At 24.5% G+C, this 21188-nt stretch overlaps 4 protein-coding genes across 4 annotated transcripts; 3 read left to right on the plus strand and 1 right to left on the minus strand.

The window, feature by feature from the left end:
* Positions 1-1612: 1612 nt before the first annotated feature.
* On the plus strand, positions 1613-6484 carry SRAE_2000298300 (Hypothetical protein; the record flags this gene model as incomplete). The annotated part of the gene is made up of 40 exons (XM_024654122.1): positions 1613-1732; positions 1775-1814; positions 2119-2160; positions 2235-2297; positions 2350-2376; positions 2560-2589; positions 2645-2701; positions 2758-2766; positions 2843-3205; positions 3260-3310; positions 3354-3395; positions 3504-3533; positions 3664-3705; positions 3747-3779; positions 3832-3882; positions 3937-3984; positions 4025-4057; positions 4111-4143; positions 4187-4228; positions 4272-4313; positions 4355-4387; positions 4430-4474; positions 4515-4556; positions 4609-4764; positions 4806-4838; positions 4891-4935; positions 4976-5017; positions 5069-5206; positions 5248-5280; positions 5334-5375; positions 5420-5461; positions 5514-5618; positions 5660-5698; positions 5754-5795; positions 5848-5880; positions 5920-5967; positions 6018-6068; positions 6117-6158; positions 6203-6241; positions 6417-6484. 40 exons carry the CDS (start codon positions 1613-1615, stop codon positions 6482-6484), a joined length of 2316 nt encoding a protein of 771 aa, XP_024507525.1.
* Positions 6485-8452: 1968 nt separating this feature from the next.
* SRAE_2000298400 (Catalase) lies at positions 8453-9970 on the plus strand (the record flags this gene model as incomplete). The annotated part of the gene is made up of 1 exon (XM_024654123.1): positions 8453-9970. One exon carries the CDS (start codon positions 8453-8455, stop codon positions 9968-9970), a length of 1518 nt encoding a protein of 505 aa, XP_024507526.1.
* Positions 9971-11197: 1227 nt separating this feature from the next.
* On the plus strand, positions 11198-12589 carry SRAE_2000298500 (Tubulin beta-2A chain; the record flags this gene model as incomplete). The annotated part of the gene is made up of 2 exons (XM_024654124.1): positions 11198-11254; positions 11303-12589. The coding sequence occupies 2 exons, from the start codon at positions 11198-11200 to the stop codon at positions 12587-12589; spliced, it is 1344 nt and encodes a 447-aa protein (XP_024507527.1).
* An 867-nt stretch (positions 12590-13456) lies between these two features.
* On the minus strand, positions 13457-19751 carry SRAE_2000298600 (CCR4-NOT transcription complex subunit 1; the record flags this gene model as incomplete). Its single annotated transcript, XM_024654125.1, has 3 exons — positions 13457-13706; positions 13757-19526; positions 19571-19751. 3 exons carry the CDS (start codon positions 19749-19751, stop codon positions 13457-13459), a joined length of 6201 nt encoding a protein of 2066 aa, XP_024507528.1.
* Positions 19752-21188: the final 1437 nt, after the last annotated feature.

The following is a 21188-nucleotide window of genomic DNA, read 5'->3' on the forward strand; positions in this document are numbered from 1 at the left end:
TATTCTATTATTTAAAAGGGATGTACTAGTACTTTTATTGTAAATAAATATAATAAAATTTTCTATATTTTAGAAAATGAATTTTTTTTGGGTATGATTAAGGTATTTAAGATTTGATCATATAAGATATTTTGTTTTGATTATTTGGAAAAAAAATTTATTTACTTGATTCTTTGAGGCTTTATTTTACTGTTTACTATAAAAATAAATAAGGTAGATCATCTGACTAAAATATTAAAAAAGTTTGTCGGTAACTGAAGATATCTGTATTTTAGATATTAGATGCTTTATTAATATTTAAAAAAATTTAATTGCAAATTTACTAAATTTTGTTTTTTTTTTACTAATTTAAAATATATTTATATATAAATATAATATTTATACGTTGGTCAAAAAAATTTTTATTATTTATATTAAAATTAAAAGTATTGTTTAATAATTTTTTTTACATTAATATTATAATATAAAAAGTAAAAAATCATTTTAATAGTCAATAACAAAAATATTTCTATATAGATTTATTTTAAAAGAAGTCAAATTAAAGTTTTTTATATCTGTATTGATTTTTATTTTTTTTTTTTTTGTTTAATTAATTTTATTATAAATTTTACATATTATTTTCAGTTAAATGCAAATTTTAAGAAACTAAAAATATTAGTTATTAATTGTAATTTAAAATATTTTTACTAAGAAAATCTTTTTTTAAGAAGAAAATATTTTAAGAAATCTCTTAATTATTATTTATAATGTCATGATATCTAAAATTAAACAAAGAAGTACATATTAACAAATTTTTATAATTGTTAAATAATTGAATTAAAGTGATTAAATTTAATCTATAATGTGTGAAAAAAGATTATATAAATTTAATTTGTGATTAAAATTATTATTTTAGAATACCTCATTAGTTTTTTTATGGTAAAAAATAAGAAATTAATTTTTACCAACTTTTTTAAAATAATTTTTTTATATTTAAAAAAAAATATATAATATTTGTTACATATAAATTAAATAAGATTTTTAATAATTTTAACAAATTCTATTAAGTTGAAAAATATTTTTATTGACAAAATAAGTATATAAACATATTTTTTTAATATTTTATTTAAGATGAGTTTAATTTATTTCTTTAAATTAAAAAAAAAATATTACTTCACGAAACAACCTTTTTAATATTGTTGTTTATATAAACATTTTTTCTATTTAATGTATCCACCTATTTTATTCAAATTTTCTATAAATATAACTTTAAGCTGTGTAAAGTTAATATTATAAAATATTACTTTAATAAACATTACTGTTAAATTTTGAATAACTTAAAAAATAAAAAAGTTCATAATTATTATAAAATTTATTTTTAATAACAAAATTTTTTACCTAAAATTAGCATTTTTATATCATAAAAAAAAATGAAAAATTTAAATTTCAAATATAATAAAGCTTGAATTTTACCATTTTAGTGTACAATTATTTTCATTTTTTTATATCAATATTTTATTAAATATTTAACTGAAAAGTACAAATAAAAAATTTTAGTTATTTGGACATACAAAAAAATGTGTTTTAACTATAAAAGTCATTATTTAAAATTATTATCTATATTTTGAAACATATGTATCGAGTGAAATTTATTTTAAGGATTTTTATTATATTAGTTATTTTATCTATTGTAAATAGCAATATATTTTTTGGTGACGATTTTGACAGTTTGTTTGGAAAAAATATAAATTTTGTAAGGAATATAATTATTTTGAATTATTTTAATAATGTATAGGAAGTTAGTGAGCGGTTTGTAAGAAAGGCTAGTAAAAAAGGTTTGAAAGATAAAATATAATTATGGAGTAATAACTATTGTTAGATGAAACCGAAAAAAAAACATAACAATTAATTAAAATTGAGATATTTAAATATTAATTTATCTTTTATTTTAATTATATTTACATCTAAAACATTATAAATTGATTAATGCTGAAATTTTTTTTTGTAGATAGATTTAAAGATAATTATAGTATCAAAAAACATTATAAAAATTTTGTAAAACTATTTTCGGTTTCGTAGAAATAATTTATATACAACTAAAATTAAAGATTCTTTAATTGTTTTTATAAAAAATTTTAGATCCAAGTGATGATTCTTTTTCAAGTGCTGATCCTTTTGCAAGTAAGTTTGAATATTCAATTAAACTTTATTATGTATAAATTGGTTGAATATACGATAATATATTTTTTTTTCAGGTCTCACATTAGACACTTTTGATGAAACTGATTCAAAAAGCAAGGATAAAAAAAAGGAAAAAAGTAGTAAATTTTTTACAATTTATAGTTATTTAAAAAATTAATTATTTTTTAGATTCTGATAAAAAAAAAAAAGATAAAGGTATGTTTTATGATTTAGTTTTTATTAGTAACTATTTGAAAAACTAATGACTATATAAAATTACTAACACTAACCATCTTAATATTATTTTAATATTAATCTTCATTTCTTTTTAAAAATTTAATAACAGTAGCAATTAAGAATGTTTAAAATATAAAAAAAAAAAATTAATAATCTTTTTAGAATCCAGTAGTACAACTCCTGATCCTTTTGGTAAATAGCTAACAAGAAAAAAGTTTAATGGTATTTTTTAATTTTTTATTTTTAGATTTATTAACTGGTAATGATACTTTGATAAATTTCAGTAGTAATAGTGACCTGAATGGTAATAACATATCAAGTTATATACTAATTTAATGAATTATTTTACTTTTTTTTTAGGATTATCAGGTAAATTAAACATTAAATAAATAATATAAGAAAATGTTTTTCAACTAATTTTACAATTAATTGGTACATGTTTTAGATTTGGGAAATGGTTCACCAGGTGGTGGTAGTATGGGTGGTAATATGGGTGGAATGGATCCTTCCATGAATTCAATGGGTGGTGGTATGGGTGGAATGGATCCTTCCATGGGTGGAATGGGCGGAATGGGTGGAATGGGTGGTTATGGAATGGGTATGGGTGGAATGGGAATGGGAATGATGGGAATGGGTGGTATGGGAATGATGGGAATGGGTGGTATGGGAATGATGGGAATGGGAGGTATGGGAATGGGTGGTTATGGAATGGGAATGGGAGGTATGGGAATGGGTGGTTATGGTGGTATGGGTGGTATGGGTGCAATGGGTGGAATGGCTGGTCAAATGATGGGAAATAATGGAGAAGGTAAGATGAGAAATAGTAAAAAGTATTAATAAAACAAATAATATTTTATTGTAGGTGGTATGGGTATGAATGCAAAAGCAAATATGAATGGTAACAATAATAATGGTAATATAAAAAAGTTTTTATATTTTTCACAAATTTTTTTTAGATTTTGATGACAGCTCAGAAGGTGGTTCAATGAGAAATATGGGTAAGATATTTTAAACACAATAATTGAATTTTTTTATTGTAAATTTTTTAGGTAATTAAAACAAAAGATTGTTAAAAAATTTTCAATTAATGACAATTTATAATTTAGGTGGAAATAATGGTACAAATATGAATCAAGGTAATGAACATTGTAAGTAACACTAGTGTTATTAATTTTGAACGTCTTTTTTTAGCTTCCAATTATAATTCTGTTACTGAAATTATTTTAATTTGTTATTTAAAATAAAATGACTTTGTTTATTTTATAGCTGGAATGGTTCAGGGTCCAGAGAAAGCTTATAATTCTACTGGTAATTGATAAATTAATTTTTTTCTTACATTATTTTTTTAGTTCAAAACAGATGGAAAAATGCTGCTATGCTAGGTTATTATTTTTAATATTTTGCAATATAAAAGTTAAATATCTTAATTTTTAGCCACCAATAAAACTGGTAATGGTAATATGATGAAGGATGTAAATGGAAATGGTAATTAATTTATTTAATTTTCATGTTTAAATAAAATACTTTTGTTTTTTTTAGTTATGGCAAACTCAGGTTTATCTTCACAACCAAATAGTCATAATGAGAGTAATACAATTATTAATAAAAATTTTTATAACTTTTTTAGTTACAAACAATGTGAAACCAATGACACCAGGAAGTTTTTATTTGTCAAAGTAATACAGTATAAAAATGAAATATTTTCAATTCTAGGTCATGGTGCAAATATAACCAATTCATTACCTGGTAGTAATTAACTGATTTATACATTTAATATACTTTTTTTTAGATAAATCTTCAATGTTGAAAGATAATTCGATTTCAAATACTGGTAAAAAATTTATTTAATTTAATATTTAAGCAAACATTTTTAGGTAATATGAATGAAGTAAAAGGAAGAACTGTTAATCCTGCTGGTAATATCATAACTTGTTATATATTTGAATAATTTTTTTAGTTAAAAACAAGTGGATAAATGCTGCTTCGAGAGGTTATTATTTTTCAATATAAAATTTTAACATCTTAATTTTAGCTACTAATGGAACAAACTCTATAAAAATGCCAAGTGGAAATGCTGGTAATTTTTATTATTTTATGCATTAACTACATTGTTTTAGGTAGCAATGGTTTGATGAATCAGAATGAAATTTCAAATCATAGTAAATAATTGTTTAATTTAATATTTAAAAAAATGTTTCTTTATATTTTTAGTTGATAATGGTCCTATTAAAAGCGGTAGTGGACATAATACTAATGCTAATGTTAATAATAACAATAATAACAATAATGCTCATGCTAATGCTAATTCTAATAACAATAATGCCAATTCTATTAATAAAAATAGTGAGCGTCCTGTTAATCCTGCTGGTAATATAATTACTTGTTATATATTTAAATAATTTTTTTAGTTAAAAGCAAGTGGATAAGTGCTGCTTCGAAAGGTTATTATTTTTCAATATTTTTCAATATAAAATTTTAACATCTTAATTTTAGCTACTAATGGAACAAACTCTATAAAAGTACCAGGTGGAAATGCTGGTAATTTTATTTATTTTATACATTAATTACACTTTTTTAGGTGGCAGTGGTTTGACGAGACAGAATTCAATTTCAAAAACTGGTAAAAAATTCTTAATTTAATATTTAAAAAAATGTTTTTTTATATTTTTAGTTGGTAATACTCCCGCTAAAAGCAGTATGGGCCATAATGCTAATGCTAATAACAATAATAACAATAATGCTCTTGCTAATGCTAATGCTAATAACAATAATGCCAATGCTATTAATAAAAATATTGGGCGTTCTTCTAGTAATGTTATAACTTGTAATATATTTAATTAATTTTTTTAGTGCGAGACAAATGGAGAAGTTTTGCTACGAGAGGTTATTATTTTCTAATATTTTACAATATAAAAGTTAAATATCTTAAATTTTAGCTCGTAATAGTACAAATTCTATAAAAGCACCAGGTGGAAATGGTAGTAATTTTTAATTATTTTATGCATTAATTACACTTTTTTAGGTAGCAATGGTTTGATGAGACGGAATTCATTTTCAAATACTGGTAAAAAAATTTTTAATTTAATATTTAAAAAAATGTTTTTTTATATTTTTAGCTCGTTCTAATAGCATTAATACCAATATGGCTAATGCTAATATGAATAATAACAATAATGTGCAGAATATGAGAGATATGAATAACAATAAAATTGGGTCTAGTGGTAATATCATAACTTGTAATATATTTAAATAATTTTTTTAGGTAGTTTTAGACAAAGATTCTCATCAATGTTTCAAAGAAGTATGACATTTAATGTTATTAAAGAAAATAATGAAATTAATTTTTAAAATTTTAGGAGGTTCTGTTAATAGAAATAGCATGCAACAACCCAATACAGGTATTAAGAAAAATTAGTTTATCATAAAAAAATTTTTATTAAATATTTCTAGTTTTTAATAGTGGAATGAATGGAAATGCTAATGGTAATCAAATTTTACATATTTTATTTCATTAATTTTTAGTCAACAATAATAAGAGAAGATTTTCATTTTCACTTGGATTTAATCGAAGTAGTATATTTTTAATTAATAACAGTAATTTTAAATTTAAATATTTGTAGATAGAAACAATAATAACAATAATATGAATCCTGCAGCAAATATGAATCGACGTAAGCAATTTATTTTAACTCAAATCAAACTCTATTTTCTACTTTTAGGCGGTAGTTTCTTCCGTTTTGGAAGCTTTAGAAATAGGAATAGTAATACATTTATAATTTATAATTGTAACTTTAAATATTTATAGATAACAATAATATGCAAACCATGGCAAGGATGAATGGAGGTAATCAATTCACTTCAATTCTATTTAAAATTTTCTTTATTTATTTTTTACAATTTCCTTTTTTTAAAGTTTTAATTTTTGTAAATATGTATTTAAAAATTTTAAGCAAAAATAGGAGAATTTTATCTCTTATAAAAAAAAACATAAATCTTATAAAATTATATTTTTTTTTTAGGAAACAGAATGAGAACTGGTGGCTTTTTCAGTAGAATGTTTTCACGTAGAAAATCATTTTTCGGATAAAATTAAATAAGCAAATATAATTTACATTTTGATCACAATTTAAATATTATGAAACAATTGGTTGATTTTTAAAAGTAAACTAAGTCTGAAATGTAAACAAAACTTATAAAAATTTGAATGTTATTTTTTTTAATAAACTGAATACATTTTATAAATTTTGAATGATTAAGTAAACAAATTAATTGTACAATTAATTACTTTTATATATTCAAGATAATATAAAACTTTTTCAATTAAAGTTATCAAAGTTTATTTAAATATAAATTTTATTGAAAGTATAAAATTTATAAGTTTTTTTTAAATATTAAAATATATAATACTTTTAAAAAATTTAAATATTCTTAGTTTGCTTGTCGTTGATTGATTTTAATATTATTAAAAATTATAGATTTTTTAACATAAATCATTAAATAACAGCAAACCAAACAAAGAATATTTTAAATTTTAATCAGATTATCAGGTAAATTATATCTTTATTTTTATAAATTAAATTAAAAATAATTAAATTTTTAAATATAATATTGTTACATTTTGAAATAAAAAATTTTGGATAAAAAAAATATGTGAAGTGAACATTAAATTAATCAGTTTAAAACATTATTTAAATTCATTAACACTTTCATTAGTTAAGAATTATCTTTTAATAGTCTATTTTATTATTCATTCCAAATAACACCTATATATAATTTGACTAAAAAAGTTTTCAAAATAGTAGTAAAATTTTACACAACAACAAACTAAAAAATGTTTAATAATAAATTAAAACTGGTTTTCTGATACTATTAACAAAGCATTATCATAAAACTCAAAAATTATTTTTATATTTTTTTAAAATAAAAGAAAAAAATGTTTCATAAAAAATATTGCAATTAATTTGTATAACAACAATTGTGATAGAAAATAATAATATTGAAAAAGAAGTTATAATTATGACTACATAATATTAAAGTTAGGTCATTATGTTTAAAATTATTTGATTGGGGTTAATATTAATATAGTTAATAAGAAGAACATTAGAATAGTAACATGAAGTAAAAATTTTTATTTTTCTATTAATATTTACTTGAAAGTGACAATGTTTTGCGTAGTTTGATTTAAAAAAAAAATAATTACTTACATAAATATAATACATCTGTTATTTAAAATATTATATAAAATTTGTGGAAATAAAAAATATTTATTTATAAATTTAAAATATTATAAAAATAATTGTTATATCTTTTTAGTGAAAAGAAATAATTGTATTAAAATGTTTTACTTATTTAAAGAAATTTACCTTTTTAAATTATTCTTTAAAACTTTTTTTGATATTTTTTTAATACATCTCTTGAAATATTATTTTATTTAATATGATAAAATATTTATTTTTATAATAATAAAACAATGTTTTTTTAATATTTATTCTTTTCAATCATGTAAAAATATTAATGTTATGATTTTTCTAAAATTATTTTATCTTTTTTAATGATTATTTTTTATAGCATAAACAAATGTAATTTATAGTTTAAAAGTAATTAATATAATAAACATTAATGTATATAACTATTCACCAATATTAAATGACATTAATTGTGGTATAAAATGATAAAATTAATGGAAGGTCAGGAATAAAGGTATTTTAATGTAGTAGACTATATACTATATTGTATCATTATCATACAATTCGAATATATATATATAAAAGATTCTGTAAAATGTAAACATTTTATATGAGTCGTTATCAATTAAGTAAAATATTATTGTTTATCATTATGCTTTAATAAAAATAATATTCTAATATACTTTTTTAAGACATTTTAATCAATTATAAAAATAAAGAAATACGTGTATATTAATATTTTCTTTGTATTTTAAACTTTTAATATTTAAACAATATTAATAAAAAATAATGTTTTATACTAGTATTAATAACAATTTTTTTTTTCTAATCTTTTCATTATTTCATTATTTTAGAAATTATAAAAAAAAATGCCAAAAAATCCAGCTGATCTACAACTTGAGAATTTTAAAAATTCTCAAAGTAATCAAGAACGATTAACAACATCATATGGTGCACCTATTGGAAATAAATTGGCATCTCTTACAGTTGGAAAACGTGGATTAATGTTGATGCAAGATGTTGTCTATATGGATGAAATGGCACATTTTGATAGAGAACGTATACCAGAACGTGTTGTTCATGCTAAAGGTGCTGGAGCACATGGTTATCTTGAAATAACTAATGATATAACAAAATATTGTAAAGCTGATATATTTAGTAATGTCGGAAAGAAGACACCATTATTTGTACGTTTTTCAACAGTTGGTGGAGAGTTAGGTTCAGCTGACACAGTAAGAGATCCTCGTGGCTTTGCTATTAAATTTTATACAGAAGAAGGTAATTGGGATTTAGTTGGAAATAATACACCAATTTTCTTTATTCGTGATCCAATTTTTTTCCCAAGTTTTATTCATACACAAAAGCGTAATCCTCAGACACATCTTAAAGATCCAACAGCTATGTGGGATTTTTGGGGTCATAGACCTGAATCTATTCATCAAGTTATGATTCTTATGTCAGATCGTGGTATACCTGATGGTTATAGACATATGAATGGTTATGGTTCACATACCTTTAAATTAGTTAATAATGATAATCAAGCAGTTTATTGTAAATTTCATTTTAAAACTAATCAAGGAATTAAAAATTTACCTGTTGATGTTGCTGGTAAATTAGCAAGTGAAGATCCTGATTATAGTATTAGAGATTTATTTAATGCAATTGAAAATGGAGATTACCCATCATGGAATTTTTATATTCAAGTTATGACTTTTGAGGAAGCTGAAAAATGTCCATTCAATCCATTTGATGTTACAAAAGTATGGTCCCATAAAGATTATCCACTTATTCCAGTAGGAAAAATGGTTCTTAATCGTAATCCAAAAAATTATTTTGCTGAAGTTGAACAGTCAGCCTTTTGTCCAGCTCATGTTGTACCAGGAATTGAATTTTCACCAGATCGTATGTTACAAGGAAGAATTTTTTCATATACTGATACACATTTTCATAGACTTGGACCAAATTATAATCAATTACCAATTAATTGTCCATTTAGAAGTCGCCCCTACAATATGCAAAGAGATGGAAATATGGCTGTTTATAATCAAGATTCTTCACCTAATTATCATCCAAATTCATTTAAAGGTGCTACTGAAAATAAAAAATATGTAGAATCAAAATTCCATATTTCTGGTGATGTTGGTAGATATGATGATGGTGATGAGGACAATTTTTCACAACCTGCTATCTTCTGGAACAAAGTTTTAGATGAAGAAGGTAGAAAAAGACTTATTAATAATATTGCAGGAACAATGAAAGGTGTTAATGAGGCTGTAGTTAATAGAGCTATTGCTAACTTTGCTAAAGTTGATAAAAGAATGGGAGAAATGCTTAGAATGGCTGTTGATAAAATTAATGCTAATATAAGAATTAAATCTAACATTTGAATATAATTAGTTATGTTTTATATAATTTTTTTTTTCTATAAACTAACTAATTTTTTCTTTTTTGTTTGTTTATCAGTTCAATTACTATAATTTTCAAATTTATTTAACAATTATTTTTTCCATAGAATCAGTAGTATGTTAATAGAAATAAAAGTAGTAAAAAGTTACAACAATTCAACTGAGATTGTAATAAACTTAGAAGTTAAAAAAAAGACTTATATATTAATAACTGATTATTTAATCAGATAAAAATATTTGAAAAAAATTAAAACATTATAATGAAACAAGTTATATTCAAAAAGTTTTTAATATTTGAAAACTATTTTTCAATTCTACAAAATAAGCACTTATTATGAAAATTATTTTATATTATTATTTTATTTTTTATGATTGAATTACAATAAATAAAAGCTAAATTTTAAGTATACTTTAAAAAAATGAAACAAAAACAAACTTTGAATAGAATTTTTAAAAAAATTTATTTTGTTTTATATAATGAAAATAGGTATTGTAAGCGTGAAATTAAATTTTTTAATATTTTAATTATACATAGTTTATTGATTTTGTATGTAATCATGAAATAAAATTAATTTTTTTATAATTTGTTATATCTATATTAAAAGTTTTATTGTATTATAAAACTTCTTGAAAAATAACATTACTTATATGTAAAATTATAAAACCATTTTATATCATTTAACTATCAAACATTAACAAATTTTGAAACTTTAACATGAAGATGTAATTTAATATTTCTTATGTATATTAAAGTTAAAAATATACAAACATTTAAATACATGTTACCATTGTTGTATATTTTTACTCTTTGACTGTTTTTTTTCCTTAACAAAATAAGTATATCATATCAATTTATTTTTATGAAATATTAGGTCAAATCAAAAAAAACATCAAATTTTAAAATAATTTAATGACGATGATGCTATTTAATTTATGATTATATACTAAACAAATATTATAAAGCCAATTTTAAAATTATTTGTTACAGCCTTATGCTGTTATCAAACAATAATATTTCACATTATTTTTTTGATTTTTAGTATATATTTTATTAATTTTAATATTCATAATTTTTTTTTTCCTAAAGGATATATTATTAATTTTTAAATTTCTCTTTTTTATATGCTAATTTTTGTTTAACTATTTATTTAAAATTAATTATTTCAATTAATTATTTTATCTTTTTATTAGATTTATTTTAATATAATTATGAGAGAAATTGTTCATGTCCAGACTGGTCAATGTGGCAATCAAATTGGAGCAAAAGTAAGTAACAATAATTTTTATGTAAAAAATTAAATAATCATTTTTTAGTTTTGGGAAGTTATTTCTGAAGAACATGGTATTCAAACTGATGGATCATTTATAGGAAATGACTCAGATAAATGTTTAGATAGAATTGATGTTTATTATAATGAAGCCAATGGAGGAAAATATGTTCCACGTGCAATTATGGTTGATTTAGAACCAGGAACAATGGATTCTATAAGAGGCTCTTCATATGGACAACTCTTTAGACCAGATAATTTTATTTTTGGACAGTCTGGAGCTGGAAACAATTGGGCTAAAGGGCATTATACTGAAGGCGCTGAACTTGTCGAAAGTGTAATGGATGTTGTTAGAAAGGAAGCTGAAGGATGTGACTGTCTTCAAGGATTTCAATTGACACATTCTCTTGGAGGAGGTACTGGGTCAGGTATGGGAACTCTTCTTATTTCAAAAATTCGTGAAGAATTTCCTGACAGAATTATGTCATCTTTTTCTGTTTTTCCATCACCAAAAGTTTCTGATACTGTTGTTGAGCCATACAATGCAACTTTGTCTGTCCATCAACTTGTTGAAAACACTGATGAAACATTTTGTATTGATAATGAAGCATTATACGATATTTGTTTCAGAACTCTTAAACTTGCTTCACCAACATATCATGATTTAAATCATCTTGTTTCTATGACTATGTCTGGTGTCACAACATGCTTACGTTTTCCAGGACAGTTAAATGCTGATCTTAGAAAACTTGCAGTCAACATGGTACCATTTCCACGTCTTCATTTTTTTATGCCTGGATTTGCTCCTCTTGCTTCTAGTGGTATTTCAGCTTATAATGCACTCACAGTTCCAGAACTTACTCAACAAATGTTTGATGCAAAGAATATGATGACTGCCTGTGATCCAAGACATGGACGGTATCTTACTGTCGCTGCTATGTTTAGAGGACAAATGTCTATGAGAGAAGTTGATGAACAAATGATGTCAATTCAATTAAAGAATGCTCCATACTTTGTTGAATGGGTACCTAACAATGTTAAGACAGCTGTTTGTGATATTCCTCCAAAAGGATTAAAAATGTCAGCTACTTTTATTGGAAATACTACAGCTATTCAAGAGATTTTCAAACGAATATCTGAACAATTCACTTCTATGTTTAGACGTAAGGCATTTCTACATTGGTATACTGGTGAAGGTATGGATGAGATGGAATTTACTGAAGCTGAATCTAATATGAATGATCTTGTTGCCGAGTATCAGCAATATCAAGAAGCTACTGCCGATGATTTTGATGATGCTGAATATAATCATGAGGATGCTGAAGAGGAATAATTAATTTTAATTTAAAAATTATTTTGCGAACTAACTATTTACAAATTTTATTCTAATTTTTCTAAATATTAAACTATTATTTCGCTTCAACAAACAATTCTTTATATCATCTTCAAACTGATCAACAATTATCATTTTTATCGTTGACTATTTTTTTATTATTATTTAAATTTTAGTCAAAAGTTATGAATAAAATATTTCAATTATTTGTTTTTATTTTTAAATTATTATCTTTTTTACACAAACAAAATTTATCAAATATAAATGAAATTATTTTTTTATTAAAAAATAAAAACTATTATATATATGTTTATTCAAAAATATATTATTAAATAGAAACTTAAAATAACTTTTAATGGTTATAGATAAAGATTATAATTGACAATAAAATAATTTATTAAAATAACCAATAAAATTTAATTTAAAAAAAATAGACAATTATGTTTGTAGTAATAATATCATTTTTGAATGGAAAAATTGTCTTTAAATTAAAATTTCTTTTGTTGTAATAAATATTTTATTACTATAAATATATATTAATTTTATATCTTTCATATAACAGCATTTTTTAAAAATATTTTTCTCAAAAAATCGAATAAAGTGTTTTTATTAGGTTTCATTTATATTATACAATAAAAAAGTTGGCAACGAAATATAAAATATTATCAAATTATAATTATGTTTTTTTTTCATAGTTCAAAATCTACATACACGTTGCTAATAAAAATAATATTTAAACAGTATTTGAATAAACACTAAAGATATATTAAATATAGTAAAGAAGTCAGATAATTATGTGTTAAAAAATATGAGGGCTGTTAGAAACTACAAATATATAAATACTATTATAGCACAATAATACATTGCCTAAAGTGCTTCTACTGCTGGAGATGTATTCTCACCGGATGAAGTTCCTGCTGTTGAGGATAAATCCAAATTTGATCCTTTTACTTGTGTTGAACTAGAAACACAACTAAGAAGACGATTCAATTCTGGAGCACAAGTTACAAAGTTATGAGACCAGAAATTGTAGGTAGGATTACGAATTAATTCTATAAATGTAACAAGAAGACCCCATGGATGTGGTCGAAGGCAAATTATTCTTTCAAATAATGTTCTAAAATTAATAATTTTTTTAAAAATAAAAAAAAAACAAACAAAACTAACCTTGTAAGTTGTTCTTGAATAACAATTTGTCCTATTTCTTTAAACAAGTAAAGGAATGCTTTCGAAAAATATAATGTATGACTACATGGATGTCTAAGATTATTAGCCATAGCAGAAAAAAATATAAATCTTCCTTCAGGATCCAAAGATGCAGCAAGATACTCCAAAACATCCATGTATGAAGTATGTGCCATAGTTGCTGTGACAATTGGTAAATTTTTACTGTTAAGATTTTCAATAGCTTTAACTCCAACATACAAAACCAAAGCATTTATAAAACTAATGTTATATTTAGATTCGTGATTCGAATTTGGAGGGTGGCTTTTGCATAATGTTGTAAGTTGAGACAAGAAATCTACATTTGTTCTTGATTCCAAAAAATCATCTAACTGTTTTGTGAATGCAGATGGAAGATAACTGCTAAATTGTAAATGAAATTTAGGATCAGCACGCATTTCCGGAAGTGATTCAAAATGAGCTAAATTAGTGGTGAATGGATCTGGTAATGGTTGAGATTTTGGATATGCAGAAAGAATTATATTTCTAACTTGTGTACAATGTATTGGTACATAATCAACCAATTTAAAATAATATTCACTTAAGAGATCGGGAAAATCATGAAGAAGTACCAGTAAAAGTTTAAGTAACCCAGAATATAAATGTTGAATAGAAGTTTTCATTTCAGAATTTTTACCAAGGAAAGGTGAGAGAAATTTAACACCGCATGACAATAATTGTGCATAAACTGACCATTTTTTAATTGATTCAGGACTTGTGCCATCATTATCCAAATATGCACTTATTACATTTCTATGTGCAAGAATATCCATCCATACAAAAACAAATGAAGGGTAATGTTTTGGTTGTAATGTAAACATTAATTGACCAAATGTTTCACATAATTGAAGTAAAATTGGTTCAAGTTCAGAATCTGGTCTAGTTAATTGACAGAAAAGCATTAACATCATTCTGTGATAGATATGTGGAAGGAATTTAGCTTCATTTGTAGTATATTCTCCAACAAATGATCTTGTAAAAATAGAACAGAATGATATAAAAATCTTTGATCTAATAGCGGGAGAAGATGAATCACCAAATTTGACAAAAAGATAAATCAACTTTACAAATCCATCTAAATGACGATGATGGCGTTGGCGAAGAACGGTTGGATTCATAACACCAGTAAATACTTCATCTAAACGTTTAGACAAATCAACACACATATGAATAATGCAAAATAAAAATTCTGTCAACATTTCATCACTAGAAAGTACACCTTCTTCATCCATTAAGCGAAAAATAATCTTATAAAGATCAACATTTCTATTTGAATATTCTGGCATATGAACATGTCTAAGCCATTCTCTGTAAACTTTTTCAGCTTTTAAAGCTATTGGAGATGGTGCATCATCAAAAGTTGATACTGCAGATATATTTAAAGTACTTTCAATTTGATGAAGTTTGTCAACAGGTAAACCAAATTGTGCTAAATCTTGTCCATTAAACATAACATTTTCAATTGCTTCAGAAACATTTGAAGCAGGGGCAGTTGGTGTTTCTCTGCTAGCAGTCAAAGAAGCATTATACTTTTTTAAAGCAATAACAGTTGTCATAAAACCAGAACTAAAATGATGATAAAATTTTGCATCCATAGAAAAATAAGCATTCATTCTTGAACAAAAATTTATATCAGGAAGACTTTTTTCATTAATTTTTTTAGCAAAATGATAATCCATAGCTTTTGGATTAATAAGACCACTTCTGCACATTATTTCAATTGCAGGAATTTCCTTAGCTAAAAGTTCAGGTGATCTTTCACAAATTGTTTTAGTTATAATATTTACAATCTCATGACTTCTAACATGAGCAGTTAATTGTTGGATAAAATTTAAAAAAAGATCTCTTAGTTTAGTATTTGTATCAATACCAAAAACATATAATTGTTTATTTTCTTTATTTTTTGCATAAAAATCTAATTCATATCCACCCATAAAATGTTCAACCATACCTTTAGCAGCTGCAATAAGATTTGCTGGACTCTTTGGAGAACTTAAAAGAGTCGATAAATCATTTCTAATACCACCTAATCCTTGGAATGCTTTCACATGTGGAAAAGCTTGACTATTAGATTGGTGATATTGAATAATACCATTAAGACATCGAAGCATAAGAAGGATACTTTTTGACATATTCTCAGGTTCAAATATATTTTGTGGCATCGGTAAATTGTCAACTTTAAAATCATCGACAGGATTTGATGTTGTATATCTAAATCCACAAATAGTACTAGCCAAATTTTCATAAACTTTATATTGGGCAAATGTAACTCCATCTTCGTTAAACTTTAATTCATCTGGTAAAACGCTTTGAACTGCACGAGCATTTGGTGCTGGAGTAAGTTTATTGTCACCAATAATATATCTTCCATTTACATATTCACTAACCATTCTTGTTATATCAACAGCTCCCTTATCAACAGCATTCTTTATTGAAATGCATGTAATTAATTCTTCATTAAGTGTATATAAATCTTTTACTAAGGCATCAATTAATCCAATAAGTTGTTCTTTAGGAATATTCAAGTCTGTTTGTTGCATAACTACATTAGTAATTTGTGTTTTAAGTTGATGCATTAATGTTTGAGCCATATGATCTTTAACATTAACAGCAATTAAAGCAGCTGTAGAACTTCTCATTAAATTATGTGCAGCTTCTTTAATTTTATAAACATTAGTTTCAAAAATAAAATCTTTTTTAAGTAAAGATTCAGTTACAGCAAGAGAATGTTTAAGAGCTTTTTCAAAAATAAATGGTTTCATTTCAACGATTGCATCTGACATTGCTTTAAAAATTGTTCTTTTAATAACTGGCATTGCCTGAATAATAATATTCCCTTGTGGAAAAGCACAATTTTTTGTAAAAAAGTCAACAACATTTACAGTAACATCATGGTAATGAAATTTGTAAAGAGATTCTATTGGTAAAGCAACTTCTTCACTTGGAGTAAATGCTGTAGTCAAAGGAATTGTTAAATTGGCTGGAGGTATTTGTGGTCGTACAGCTGGTGGTATTGGAGAGGGAGCAGTTTCTGTTTCAACTTTCTTAAATTTACCCATTTGTGAAGTTAAACCCTTTATTAAATCTGTATTTTTGAGTGTTTTTCCAACAACTATGTCACTTAATTTTATTTCCAAATCATTACACAATACCTCAATTTCAAATTTTAAATTTAATTTCAAACTCGATTCATAATACATTTCAGCTAACACACTAAGTATTGAACTTATCCAAGCACATTTAGCATCAAATAGAGTACTTTTAGCTGCTGAACTGATAACCCTGGTAATAAATGGTACAACAAAAGCAATCTCTTCTTCTCCTTTATGATAAGCTTCTAACAATAAACTTTTTAAATCAAGATCACATGAAACAATTGGTTTGTCTCTAGCAATTGTTATCATACCGAGCCAATTTCCCATATTTTTCAAAGTTTGCCTATCAGCATATGCTTGATTTCTAATTCTTGTATCTAAACGAAGAAGAATTGTAATACTCCGAAAAGTTTCTTTCTTAATCATATCATCTAGAGTTTCATTTCCAATTTCTTTCAATAACATATTATACATTTTATGATGATTAACTTCAATAGCTATTCTATGAACCACTAAATATCTAGCAAACCAAAAAGAAAAATCTTCTTTATAATTTTTAATAAATTCTTTTATATCAAATGCCTTTTCCTTTAAATTACTTTCAGCTAAGTTATTCATAATAAATCCAACTTTTTCTATTACTTCCTTTGGTGGATTTTTACATTGGCTATTTTCTCCTTCAGTTGCTTTGACAAGTGTATCAACATTTGCTAAAGAAGTAATTACAGCTGATTGCCTTCCAGAACTTGCATCATTCTGACACTTTAACGGCGAAATACCTAATCTATCAATTGGAACACCGTTAGTAATATTTAATATTAATGTTCTTAAATCAGTTGGCCACATTTTAAAATGATTATAAGTAGTTAATGCTCTACAAAATGGTACAAATTGAGGTAATTTTTCAATAAAAACTGCTATCGCACTTAAACCAAATGTATAAAGAGGAGAATCTTTTTCTTTTACACTTTCATAAATTCTATTTAATGCATATGTTAAATGTTGCCCAGTAACAATACTTTCTTTTATAAGTAATCCGTAAACTTCTGCAGTTACCCTTAATTCTCTAATTGGATAATCTTTAAAATATTGATACTCTTCAAATAAACTTTTTATTACACACAACAATACTTCCTTATCCTCTGATTTAGCACTATTTTTGCACATTTTAAGTTTGTCAATAAATTCTCTCACACCACTAGCTCCGGATGGTGAATAAATTGTTTGGAAAAGTATGTTTGCTTTATCTTGAGCATGTTGTTCAAACTTGTAAACTGATAAATCTTCATTCCCAGTTATTTCAAGAATAGGTTCTTTTTTAATACCATCAGACACAGCAATACTCTGACCGGTAGGTATAGTTGAACCTAATACACCCTGGCGAATGTTTATCATATTCCTCATCATCATACTTTGTTGATTAATATTACCGGGTATTGGTACCATAGGTGGATATACAGGTCTATTGACAACTCCACGATTAAAAACTTCAGTTGGTGGAGCTGGAACAATAGGTGTAGCACCATTTTCTTTTGGTATATCCCTGTCCTTAATAGCTTGGTATAACTCTCGAAGAGAATTTTTAATTGTACTAGTACGGTCTTTTGGTAACTTTGCTGCCAACACATTATAAATAATAGTTATGGTATCTCTTGAAAAAACAACACTATTAGATCCTGGTGGTAAAGCCAGTTTCTTTTTAACAACACGAACTAATTCAAAAATAAAATTATCATCTAGATTTTCTAAAGCTTTATCAATCATTGTTTCTAAATAAGTGTCAAGTTTCAAATAGTCACGACGGGCAGCAAGAAAAGCTAAATTTAAAGTAAATTCCCTATTGGTTCCTGATTCTAGGATATCCGTCAAGCCATCAGGTTTTAATTCATGAGCTATTTCTAAAGTTCTTGTTAATTTTTGCTCATCAGGACAGTTAGTATAAATATCAGCAAAAACCTGTTTTATTACTAATTTAGGAGTGTCAGTAGTAAATTCCCATCCAGACCAATTCCAAACAACATTCACAACAGCGGGTGAAGGTGAATTACTCATTATTAATGTTTGTATTAAGGCCTTCATCAAGTTTCTTCGTGTTTGAGTAAATTCTCTAGGTGGAATTGACTGAACCATACCAAGAACAAGCAATTCTGAATTACATGCCTGACAAGCCGCTCTTTGGAAAATTTGATAAATAGCTCTCGTAAAATCAGTAATATCAATATAATGAAAAATCAATTCATAAAATTCTTGACATTTCCAATTTCCTAGATCCTTTGTATCAGGAGGTTGTGTCTTCATTGCTGAGGTATTAATTGGTATATGTTTATAATCTTCAAAAGAAAAAATTTCACTATTCGAAACAATTGTTGATATCCAAGAGAGATGATTCTTTTTATTGTTCCAAATCCTATAAAGACAATCAACAGGAAATGTTGCTGGATCTGGATATGCAGTACGCAATATACTTGTAATCACCATTAAACCACGTGGAGATGTAACTTTTAACTCTTTATCATCTAATAACTCTATAACTCTTCTCCAATCCAGATCTGGTTTAATTTCAATAATTGCTTTTGCAAAATTTTCACCATTAATTGTATTTTCTAAAGATGCAAAGTCTGTAAAACATAAGAAATATAATTTAAAATTTAAAATAACAAACCTGGTTCCGATGCGATACCCGAAAGAATTTTAAGAATAGCTATTATGGACTGAGAAATATTTTCTTCTGTCAAATTATTTTCTCCATTTTCTTGTGCCAAAAGATATTCTCGACACTCGTGAACACTACTAGTAATTTTCCAATTCGATGGGTTGTCTAGATTAAAGACCGTCGAGGACATGATGTATCTAAAAAAATGAAATTAGTATTGATTGTAAAAAAAAAAAAAAACACAATAAGCAAATTTCAACGAAAATGAATTATAAGTAAAAATATTTGTACCCAGTCTCGAACTAATCATCAACAATTTCTTTCTATTGACAACCTCAGAAACCTGGAATATGATATAGCCAGAATAAAAACGTGTCGTGAAGATATAAAATCTACACTTTAACATAATCCTGGCAAATGCAAAGGGTGACTTAACCCCAATATGTTGGTGATTTATTTTAAACGGAAATTTTGTTTATATTATCCATTGGAGATATGTATTGCTAGTCATCTGCACGTCAGAAGGAAATTAGTTAGTTTTCACTGATGCGAAGTCGCATTATGCTTTGACATTTTGTTTACACACATTTTTTTTTCCAAGAAAATGTTTACACGCTTATTTTCATTTCATTTTTTATCAATTTAATTATGGTTTTTCAAAACTAAGAGTCAAATTATATATATTATATATAGAAATTTAAATTTAAAATATAAGAAAAATTTTTATGTATATTAATATCTAAAGTATTAAAGCTGTAATATATATGTGATACTTTTATTTTACATTCTCATCTTTGAAACTTTATAAAGTAAGATATATACATGATTTTTTTCTGTTTACCCTTACAGGCAGACCAATTTTAGAAATGGATAAATATTTAATTATATAGGGAATAAAATTTGTTTCCAACGAGTATTCGTGAACGAAATAATAAATTACAACATTTTTTTAATTTATATAACGTCAAGTAGAAATATAAAATACTCGAATACTTAGTTTTAAAATCATGAAAATTAATTGTCAATGATATAGAAACTAAATCACTATTTACACATATATCATTATTCTCGTTGTATCATCAATAGATTTTCCAGTCAAATTAATAAGTCTATTTCACATCCATTGTCCAAAATAAAGCGTCCTTCTATAAATCAATAGTAGTTAATAGTAAACTAATAATTTAGACAAATTGGTTGATAAATTGTTCTTACCAAAATTGTTTTTGTTCCACTACTTTTTATAATTTAAAGTTAAAAAAAATTCAAACAAGGACAGAATTGGTTAGCAAAACAAATAACAGTAATAAAAAAAAAAAATTTCTTGATTGTGTATTTAAACAAGAGAGATTCAAAACTCTGAATAATTTTTATAATATGTTCATAATACGTGTTTGTTGTTATATCATAGGAAAGAAAATCAAAGCTCTAGGAATAATTTTTTATGACAAGTAAAACAATAACATTGCTAGAGATTTTATACATGTCACTAGCTGACAGTTGCTTATCAAAAATAAAAATAAAAGACAACGTAAATATTGTATATTATGTAGGATATTACAAATCAAATTAAACATATGAGTTTTTACGTAAAATTTTACAAATAGTTAATAAATACTAAAAATCAAAA

The sequence above is a fragment of the Strongyloides ratti genome (genome assembly GCF_001040885.1).
Source record: "Strongyloides ratti genome assembly S_ratti_ED321, chromosome : 2".
Classification (NCBI taxonomy): domain Eukaryota; kingdom Metazoa; phylum Nematoda; class Chromadorea; order Rhabditida; family Strongyloididae; genus Strongyloides; species Strongyloides ratti.